We start from the raw sequence: 9711 nt of genomic DNA, 5'->3' as shown, positions 1-9711 counted from the left end.
CCCCCTATTTAAGCACCTATCACATCTGCTGTGCTCTGTCTTTTATTTACTTATTTTGTTGACTGTCTCCCCAGCGAGGATGTAAACTTCACGAGGGCAGAAATTTTTGTCTCGTTCACTACTGTATCCCCAGTACGGGAACCACATCTGTCCCCTAGAAGACACCCCCTATTTGTTGAATGAATGAATGAAAGGATGAACTCATGGCTGGCCTGGCCCCCTGAGGGATTTTGCCAATGAGGTTTTTTGGGCTTTTTAAAACACACTACGTGGCTGGGCGCAGTGGCTCATACCTGTAATCCTAGCACTCTGGGAGGTTGAGGCGGGAGGATTGTTTGAGCTCAGGAGTTGGAGACCAGCCTGAGCAAGAGCGAGACCCCGTCTTCTACTAAAAATAGAAAAATTAGCCAGGTGCGGTGGTGCGCACCTGTAGTCCCAGCTCCTCGGGAGGCTGAGGCAGGAGGATCGCTTGAGCCCAGCAGTTCGAGGTTGCGGTGAGCTATGATGACGCCACTGCACTTGGGGGGTGGGGAGTGTGACAGAGTGAGACTCTGTCTAAAAAACACAAAAACAAAAAAACACCCTACAGGAGGGAAGTGGCCTCAGGTTGGAGGCAGGCAAACTGCTAGGGCTGCAATGGGGCAAAGACCTGTGGCTTGGCCAGTTTTCCTCCTTTGAGAACAGAGCCCAGAAATGGCGGGGCCTGCTGGGAACAGCTGAGGGTGTCCAGCCAGGCTGGGGCCACTGGATGTGGCCTGCTGACCACTGCCATCCTTGGTGGTCCCTTATGAAAATGCAGCCTCGCCCACCAGTGGGGCATGAGTGGGTGAGTGGGGACAGAGGAGCTTCTCCCACCTTTCCTACTTTCCCCCCTCCTCTTCCTCTCCCTCTTTTGCCCTCCCCCCACCGGCCCACTGCTGGCTTGTGGTTCTGGGACCTATGGAAAGAGCTTTGACCTCAGCCCACTGGGCTAAAACCTGGCTCTGGCATCTACTAGCTGTGTGACCTTGAGCAATTACTAAACCTCTCTGAGTCAGTGTCCGCATCTGGAAAATGCAGATTATAACTCTGGAGTGTAAAATGAGATAATCCACAGAAAACACTTAGCGTAGTGCCCAGCCCACCAGACGTTTATTTTTCATTGTGATTATCACTGTCACACCTGGCGCTGGACAGGGGCCCGAACCCTGGTCTTTGCTTGCTTTCTTCTTCACCCATGGAGCCCAGGCTGTGTGGATCCATGTGGGCACTTAAAAAGCACTCGTGCCTCCTGCACGCCAGACTAATTAAACCAGAAACCTTTGGTGGTATCTCAACACAGGTCCTGGTAATTTTTAATTTTTAAACTAATTTATGTATATGTTTTGCACCAGCATTTTTTTAAAGCTCCCCAGGGGACACTAATGAGCAGTCCTGTCTGAGAACCACACTGGGTGACCAACAGTCCTGGCTACCTGGCACTGTCCCAGTTTTAGCACTGAAAGTCCCATGGCCCAGGAATCCCCTCTGCCCTGGGCAAACCGGGACACTTGGTTGTCCCCTTCCCAAAAAGGAACGGACTCATATCATTTCTGAATCCCCAGTCAGGGCACGTGGTCTGGGCACAGGTGACTGGAACCGGGTACGTAAAAGCACAGCTTGGGGTGGCAGGTCACCGAGACCCCAGGGTCAGGCTGCGGCAGGAGCAGGCTGAGTGGGAGGAGGTGGGCAGGGCAGCGGCCGGCTGTGGCTCAGTCGGGCAGGTCCCCATCGTGGGGCTCCCCGGGGCTCCAGCCACTGGCCGCCCGCTCCATGGCCTTCACCCAGCGGCCCCTCAGCTCCTCGGTCTCGGCCTTGAAGGTGTAGAGCTGGCCTGACTGTTGCAGCTGGAAGACCCGGGGGTCGCCCTGGGGCCCAGCGGTCACCTGGTAGCCCAGCAGGGGGATGGAGGTGTGAGCCCGCGTGTCCTAGGGGAGGAGAGAGCGGTGGGCCACTGTCCTCCCAGTCAGCCCCCCGCCCCAGACAGCTGCGGCGAAGGTCACAGCCTCATGCCATTGCTCACGTCCCACACCTTCCTAGGGGGTTGGGCTGGCGGGAGGACGCTGAGGAAGAGGAGGCCTCCCCTGAGGGCAAAGCAGTTGTGACCTGCAGCCTGGGCTTAGCTCTGAAACCCACTAACTCTGCGACTCGAGGGTACCGTGTCCTCACTGGGCCTCAGTTTCCTCATCTGACATATGGGGCCAGCAGTACTCACCCCCCAGCCCCACTGTGGGAAGCCCAAGGCCTGGACAGGGCAGGTGGCGGCCTTACCTGAGGGGCGGCGTAGACATACAGCACGAGGGGGTCATCCCGAGGGATCACACACCAGCCCCGGGGGCCGCTCTTGCCCCACTTGTCCCCGACCAGCTGCAGGAAGCTGCACATCAGGCTCTGGTCGGGGCCGGCCGAGGACCCTTTCTAACAGCAGAAGGAGGGACTGTCAGGGAACAGAGCACCCACCAGGCGTCGGTCACCGTTTCTAATCCTCGCAGCAATCCTGCAAGGACGGCTTATTTGTCCCTGAGGCGCGGAGGTCCCATCGTGTGCCTGTGGTCACACAGCGGGCCGCTGGAGCGCTGCAGTCACACGCCAGCCTGGCAGCGTGCGTCACCACAGGGAGGGCTCCAGGGGACAGAATGGGGCCGGGCAGGGGCCGACCCCACCACCGCCGGAGCAGCCTGTGTTGCCTGGCGGCCAGGGACCGGGCCTGGAAGGATGGGAGCATTGGAAAGGGCTGTGTCTGCGGAAAGAAACCAGCTTGAACCTGGGCTGGGGCCTTCTCCCACCCCCCGGGGACAGTGGGTGTCCAAGGCGGGGCAGTGGGGTGGGGTGACGGGGCTGGGCTGGTTGACGTGTCTGTGGCGCAAGGCTGAGCACAGCCGGTGCCCCAGAGGGGAGCGCCTGGGGGCGGGAGTGGCTGGGCGAGGCCCCACGCGCAAGACAGGGAACGACTGCAGCTGAGACCAAAGAGCTGGCTCCTAGCTTGCTGTGTGACCTGGGGCAGGTCACTTCTCTGGGCCTGGGTCTGGCCCCTGAAGTCCCTTCCAGTTGGAATGGAGCCTCCAGCCTGCCTGACCCGGAGCCTCATCTGTAAAATGGAATCCGTGACAACAGCTCTGGGGCAGGGCATGGGGACGTGAGCAGCAAGTGTCCAGAGGGGCCACACTATTACTGGATAGGGACACAGACGGGGGGCGGAAGAGCCTGTAGCCAAAAGTTGCTTCTGCTTGGTGACAGGCCCAGCACCGTCTGGCGGGGGCGGGAGAGAGGAGGCTGGGGTCTGTGGGCAGAAGGAGAAGGAAGCAGCAGGAGGGAAGGTGTGACCACGGCGGGACAGTGCCAGCACGTGGGGGTCACTGGGCACACATTCTCTGAACGGAAGGACGGACAACGACTGTGGGGACGGCAGCCCTCACCTCCAGGATGCCCCGCCTCTTGTCCTCCTTGTCCTCGGGGAGCACGTTTCCGGTGAGCAAAGTGTAGCAGGAGAAGCAGACGCGGTTGGGCCTGTTGTCGTCGTACTTCAGGGGGGCCCGGTAGTCGGAGCACCTGGCACACACCACCTGAGGGAGGACACGCAGGAGGGGCTTGGGCCTGAGATGGGCCGGGCTCGGGCCTTGGCCGGGGAGGTGGGGGCGTGAGAGCAACCGGGGCAGGAGGGAGGAAAAGAAAGCTTCGAGAGCGGGGCTGGTCCCCACGCTGGCCAGGGCCCGACCTGGGGGAGCTCAGGTCCTGGAGTCCTAGGGGGGGCTTGAGCCCTGGCCCCACTGGCAAGCGGGGCCTCGGCTTCCCTCCCCGCCAGGCCGCCTCTCATGAGGGCAGCTTGGACTTGGCGACAGGCCCTGGCACCTGCCTCACTTTCCCAAGCGCTTGCCCCTCTGCCACCTCACCTGACTCTCCCAGCGACCCCCCAGGTAAGCCGCCTGCCGCCAGGGCCACACGGCTCCCTGCGGACAGCCCCGCCACGCAGCGCGTGTCTTTAACGTCGCACAGTTTAGCTTTAGGATTCGCGCAAGCTTTTCATTCTGCTCCGTCATAGAGCCAAGTGTGCTCTGATGCAAGAGTGACCGGCTGGTTATGTGTCAGGAAGACCTGCCGCGAGTGCGCGTGGAGCAGGGCCACCTCCAGCCCACCACGGAGAAGCCCCCAAGGGCTGCCGTGGATCGTGCTCGGAAGGTCACCGGGTGCTGCGAGACGGGACTTGGAGGAGGACTGGATGCCGCAGAGGGTCCCGGCCGTGGGCTCGGAAAGGAGGGCGAGCGAAGGGGGCGGAACTTGCCAGGCGGCGCCCCCAGCACAGCGCGAGGCCTGGGAGGGCCCGAGAAGGAGGCCCGGGCCTGCCCCACCCGTCTGGCAGGCGGGAGAGACAGAAACTGGCAGCCGAGCCACCGAAAGGGTGACTCACGGGCTCGCCAGGCACCAAGTCTGCACAGGCACGAGCGGCCCGCGGCCAGGACCAGGGCACCGCGCACGGCCCCCACAGCGGCCTCAACGGCCTTGCAGTATTTTATTCGTTTTTTTCTTGAGAGACTTAAATTTTTAAATACAAGTGCTTAATTTTTCTGGATAAGTTTATTTCTGGGTAATTTATATTTTAGGTTGATAATTCAAATATTAGTTTTCTCCTCCACTAACTTTTATTTTGAAAAATTTCAAACCTATAGACAAGTTGAAAGAATAATACAATGATGCCGCCCACCAAATTCACCAATTGTTACCATTTTTGCCGCACTTTATCTCTCCGTAGATGTATTTTTTCCCCTGAACGATTTCCGTGTAAATTAGTCACCACGACACCTCACCCTTAAATACGTAGCTGGTGTCTTCTAAGAGCACGGGCGTTCCCCCTATCCACGATGTCGGGGTCACACCCAGGAAACGTAACATTGCTGCAATATTATCTACGTGTGGCTCACGATCAAATTTCCCCAAGGGTCCCCATAACCACCTTGGCGGCTTTTTCTCCCCACCCATCCAGGGTCCAAGCAAGGGTCACACATTTCACTGAGTTGTCAGAGCATTTCATAGCTTAAGTTGGAAGGCGGGTACCTGGGTGTCGTTATTCTTTGTGCCTCTTTCAATTTCTTCACTACTTTAACTAATTCTTTAGGAGCCACCTGCAAAGTGGCAAGTGCGAATCGGTTGAACTGTCAGTTACAGACGCGCGTCACCGAGGACATCGCCGGATCCTTTCTATTTGGCTTTGGGACGTAACTCACCGCTAACACCTGAGTGTAGGTGTGTCCTCGGTCTCCCAGAAACTCACTTTTGGGGACACCTCCCTAACTGGCCCCAACCTGTCCAGCTGGACTCCTCCTGCCCCCTGGAGGTCATTGAAGACTACGGTTGCAAAGGGCTTCTCTGTTTGCAGAGCAAATGGAGGGGCTCTGGGGTCACAGAGAACAGCCGGGGCACAGCAGACGCTTCAAAAGCAGAGCGAGATCTGCCTGTGACAACCAGCGCTGGGCTGGTACGAGGGAGAAGCGGAGTGGGCAAGCCTGTCCTCGACGAGCCCTGCCCGAGCAGGTGGGGGCGGGGGAAGGAGGAGAAGGAGAGGGAAGCGGGGAAGGGAGAGGAGGTTCTTGTCGAATCCTCACTACCACCCTGGGGGTAGGTGTTATAATCCCCATGGCACGGGGAGGAAACCGAGGCCCGAATCGGACAGGCAGAGTTACCAACAGAAGCAGGATGTGCGGAGAAGAGGAGGGGCCGGCTAGCCAAGGCGGGGCGACAAGACAGGAGGCAGGGCGGGCGGGGGGCAGGTGCGTAACGGGCATGGGGCCAGTGAGGTGCAGGAGCAAGGCCTGAGGGGCTGCAGGGTTCGGATGTCCCCACCCTGGAACTGGAGACCATTTCCTAGTCCCGGGTCTGGGGGTCTTGGGAAATGGTGGTAAGAAGGCAGGTGAATTGATAGAGTCAGCTTTGGGGGATGTCTTGAGTAAGTCATTTAACCTCTTTGAGCCTCGTTTTTCCATCTGTAAAATGGGAAAATAGCAGCCTCTGCTTCAGAGCTGCGCTACTGGGTTGCATTGGTTGAAGTGGCAGAGTCGGCCAGGAGGGAGAGTGCAGGGCCTCAGCTGGGAGGGCGGAGGCCAAGGCGGGACAGGTAGAAGCCTAGGTGGCACAGGTGGAGGCAGGGTGCAGGCAGAAGGACTCACGTAGCCGCAGGCCCGGCAATGGTGGCGTCGGCGTGTCAGGGCATTGAAGGGCTCCTGGCAGCGCATGCACATGGTCACCATCTTGTCCCGGACCCACAGGGGCGCCCGGAGGCCCAGCTCCTCAGACTTCAGCTGCAGGTGAGGGAGTAGAGCAGGGGTGGGCACCCATAACCTTGTTTTGCTCGTGCTCTGAGCCCTGCGCCGTCCGCCCACCGCTTGTGGTGGGGGTTCTGTGTCTTGTGTTCCCCAGGGGCCTCTACATGAAGCTGACTAAACTGATAAAGACCGTTTGATAGGTTAGTTACTGTCATTCCCATCTTACAGGTGAGGAAACTGAGGCCTAGAGGTCAAGTGACTCAGCCAAGTGTCCCAGCAAGCCAGAGTTCAGAGCTCAAATACGAAGCTGAATCAGATGTTCTCCCTAACTTCCATCCCCACCTCCCATGCTCCCTTCGTCTTTTTTTTTTTTTTTTTTGAGAGATGGAGTCTTGCTCTGCCGCCCAGGCTGGAGTGCGGTGGTGTCATCATAGCTCACTGCAGCCTTGAACTCCTGGGCTCAGGCGATCCTCCAGTCTCAGCCTCCCAAGTAGCTGGGACTACAGGCACAAGCCACCTCACCTGGCTAATTTTTATATTTTTTTGTAGAGATGGGGTCTCACTATGTTGCCCAGGCTGGCCTCAAACGCCTCCAGGCCTCAAGTGATCCTCCAACCTTGGCCTCCGAAAGTGCTAGGGTTACAGGCACGAGTCACCGTGCCTGCTCCCCCAATTAGTCTTACATATCTCAGGTACTTTCAAACCCCAAACCCTGCAGCCAGAGCTTGCATAGATGTGAAACCCTTCCCCGTGAGAGCTGCATACAGAGGTTGCCAAAGGATGTTTTACTAACGGGGAAAGCTTTGCCACTGAGTAGGCTCTTGTTGGGGTGGGAGGGCTTTCCCTGGTCCCTTAAAATTACTCCTGGTGGGTGACACTCCCTGTCCCTCCAAGCAGGCCTGGGGAGAAAACACTGTTGGGCTGGAGGCCCCAGCAAAAGATGCGAAAGACCCCATTTACCTCCGGCTCCCGGGGGTCTCCCTCGGGCCCTTGGCTCGCGGCCTTGAAGGTTTCATTCCGCTTCTCGACGTGGTTGACGGCGGCTTGGCAGGCCTGGGGTGGAGCAGCAGGGAGGGGGGGGCTCAGGCGGTGCGGCTGGTGGGGGAGCTCGTCTGTCCATCCATCCACACCTTCCACACACATTGCCGAAAGCCTACTGCTCGCCAGGCACCGGGTTCTAAGCACACACGGGCGGACTCGAGGGAGGAGAAGCTATTAATGTTAGACTCAGATTACAGGTGTAAAAACGGAGGCTCAGAGAGGTTAAGTGACCTGCTGCAAGATGCCCAGCTAGGCAGTGAGAGGCAGCAAGACTTGCACCCAGGTCTGACTCCAGACTACCACAGGGCAGCTCCTTAGGAAGAGCGGGGAGCAGCTGGGCACGCCCGCGTGTGGGAGGGTGCACACACACAGGCACACGCAGCGTGCGCTCGGGCACACAGACGCACCCCTCCCTCCCCGGCAGCCTGGGCAGGCTGGGGTCGGGATCCCAGGTGCCCCGGAGCCGTCCTGTACCTGTATCCAGGAAACCATTTCCTCCTGGGACCTGCTCGGGAAGTGAACACAGTGCTGAGGACAGCGGCCCCTCCCGGTTCCCCGCCTGGCCCCGGCCCCGGGGCCTTTACCGCCTTTACCGGGCTTGCAGCTCCAGGGTGCGCTGCTTCCCCGACACCAGGAAGGAGTTAGGGAACTCGGCGTCAGCCAGCTCCCGCACCTGCAAGAGGAGGGAGGGAGGCCACCAGTCCAGACTCGTCATACCCCTCTTCAGGCAGCACTGTGGAGTGGAGGGAGGTGGATTGTGCCCAAGGGACAATTCAAATTTGAGGGGCAGGGACGGGGAGCTTGCTCACCACCGCCCTGACCCTGTCGAGCCAGCAGAGTGTGCCTGCAGCTGGGCCTCGCTGGGAGCAAGCAAGACTTCCAGCTCCTGGAGTTGCAGCAGCAGCTCGGCTGGCCCGGCGTGAGGTGGAGCGACAGTTCCTGACAGTGTGTTCACCAAAAATGGAAACTGCATATTTCAAAACTGGACGAGTATGTGAGGGTTCGTTGTACCATTTTCTTGGCTTAAAAATGTCCATACTAAAAAGTTCAGAAAATAATCTTCCCAGCAATCTTGGGAAGTAGATATTACCATCCTCATTTAGGAGATGAGGAAATGGAGGCTCAGAGAGGGCAAAAGACCTGCCTGAAGTCACACAGCATCTAAAGGACAGAATAAGGATTCCAACTCAGGTTTTCAGCCCCTGAGGGTAAGGCGGAAGAACATCTATTTTCATCCCACCCCCAGAGTCCTGTGAGCACAGACCTGTCCCGGGCTTTGTGGAGAGAGCTTCACAAGGGAACGTGAGACACAGACCTAGAGCCCAGGAGTCTCTGTGCTGCCGTGGGATCCAGCTGCCACTGGAGCTCCTCTGCTGCTGCCCTGCCACGTGGTGCGGGGACTACGCCGCACAGGCCAGTCTTTGCCTCTGGCAGGGGCCTGATGAGATTTGGACTCGATACCCTCGGCAGCGGGGGAGTCTCGGGTGTACAAATGAAGGAGGTCACGTGGCAAGAGGTGTCTGGGGAAAGCCACCCCGGCGGCTGTGCACCGCGGATGAGGGCTGGATCTGGGCAAAAGGGACGAACCCGCAGCCCAAAGGCCAGTTAGGAAGCGATACCATAAATGGTCCAGGCCTGCCCAGGTCCTGGCCGCTGCGAAGTCCTGGAGAGAGGAGAGGTTTCTAAAATAATTGGGTTGGGAGAAGGGAGAGGGAAAAGAAGGGAGAAATCCCAGGTCCGCAGTCCAGAAGTAGGAAGAAATAAGATGCTTTTGATAGAAAAAGGGGAACTGCGGGCAGCTCCTGACGTGAGGGTCCAAGATGCCCCCAGATGTTCCCGCAGAGGCCTCCAGCTCCCCACCAGGTTTCAAGAGGACAGTTCCCATGCCCTGCCATGCCCAGTCTCAACCACTTTCCTCAGGTCTGAGCCAATTCAGTCCCCTGCTCGTCCACACGGTGCCTTTGTGCTAATCAGAAAAGGACACCCTTCCTCAAAACACTTTACTGACATCTGTTGGCAAACTGGCATAATATCCAGATTTTGTTGGAACAAGACATTTGACTGCCATCTGCCGGACAATTCTAACTATAAATATACAATCTGTGATAATGCTAACCTGCAGTCTGCTGCAGATGGCACCCTCTTAGATGAGGGATCCTTGTGCAGTGCACAACCTGCACAGCTGTACATGGAGCTCCTGGGTATGTGTGCCTGCTCTCCTTTCCCCTTCCCAGACTGCCCCTGTGCAGGATGGCAAAACATTAAGACCAGTTCAGACCTCAAGAAGAATCAGCTGCTGCAAACTAGGCCTCCTTGACACCCAGGAAGGAGGAGGCTGGGGATCATAGGCCAGTGGGAACCATCACGGTGGTCGAAGGCCAGACCTGCCTCCAAACCT

General features: G+C 58.2%; 1 protein-coding gene across 1 annotated transcript in view; it reads right to left on the bottom strand.

Annotated features, from left to right (window-relative positions):
- Positions 1-1185: 1185 nt before the first annotated feature.
- Positions 1186-9711, bottom strand: part of FGD2 (FYVE, RhoGEF and PH domain containing 2) — a 20262-nt gene continuing 11736 nt past the window's right edge. The window contains exons 10-16 of the mRNA XM_012646656.1: positions 7907-7986; positions 7788-7818; positions 7233-7325; positions 6177-6308; positions 3435-3581; positions 2290-2436; positions 1186-1946 (exon numbers count right to left, since the gene is read on the bottom strand). Of these exons, the coding sequence (XP_012502110.1) occupies positions 1731-1946; positions 2290-2436; positions 3435-3581; positions 6177-6308; positions 7233-7325; positions 7788-7818; positions 7907-7986 (846 nt within the window). The 3' untranslated portion in view covers positions 1186-1730. The remainder of the gene's footprint in view (positions 1947-2289; positions 2437-3434; positions 3582-6176; positions 6309-7232; positions 7326-7787; positions 7819-7906; positions 7987-9711) is intronic.

The sequence above is a fragment of the Propithecus coquereli genome, unplaced genomic scaffold (genome assembly GCF_000956105.1).
Source record: "Propithecus coquereli isolate 6110/MARCELLA unplaced genomic scaffold, Pcoq_1.0 Scaffold248, whole genome shotgun sequence".
Classification (NCBI taxonomy): Eukaryota; Metazoa; Chordata; class Mammalia; order Primates; family Indriidae; genus Propithecus; species Propithecus coquereli.
The sequence above is the reverse complement of the archived record's forward strand: the minus strand, read 5'-3'. Positions and strand labels throughout refer to the sequence as shown.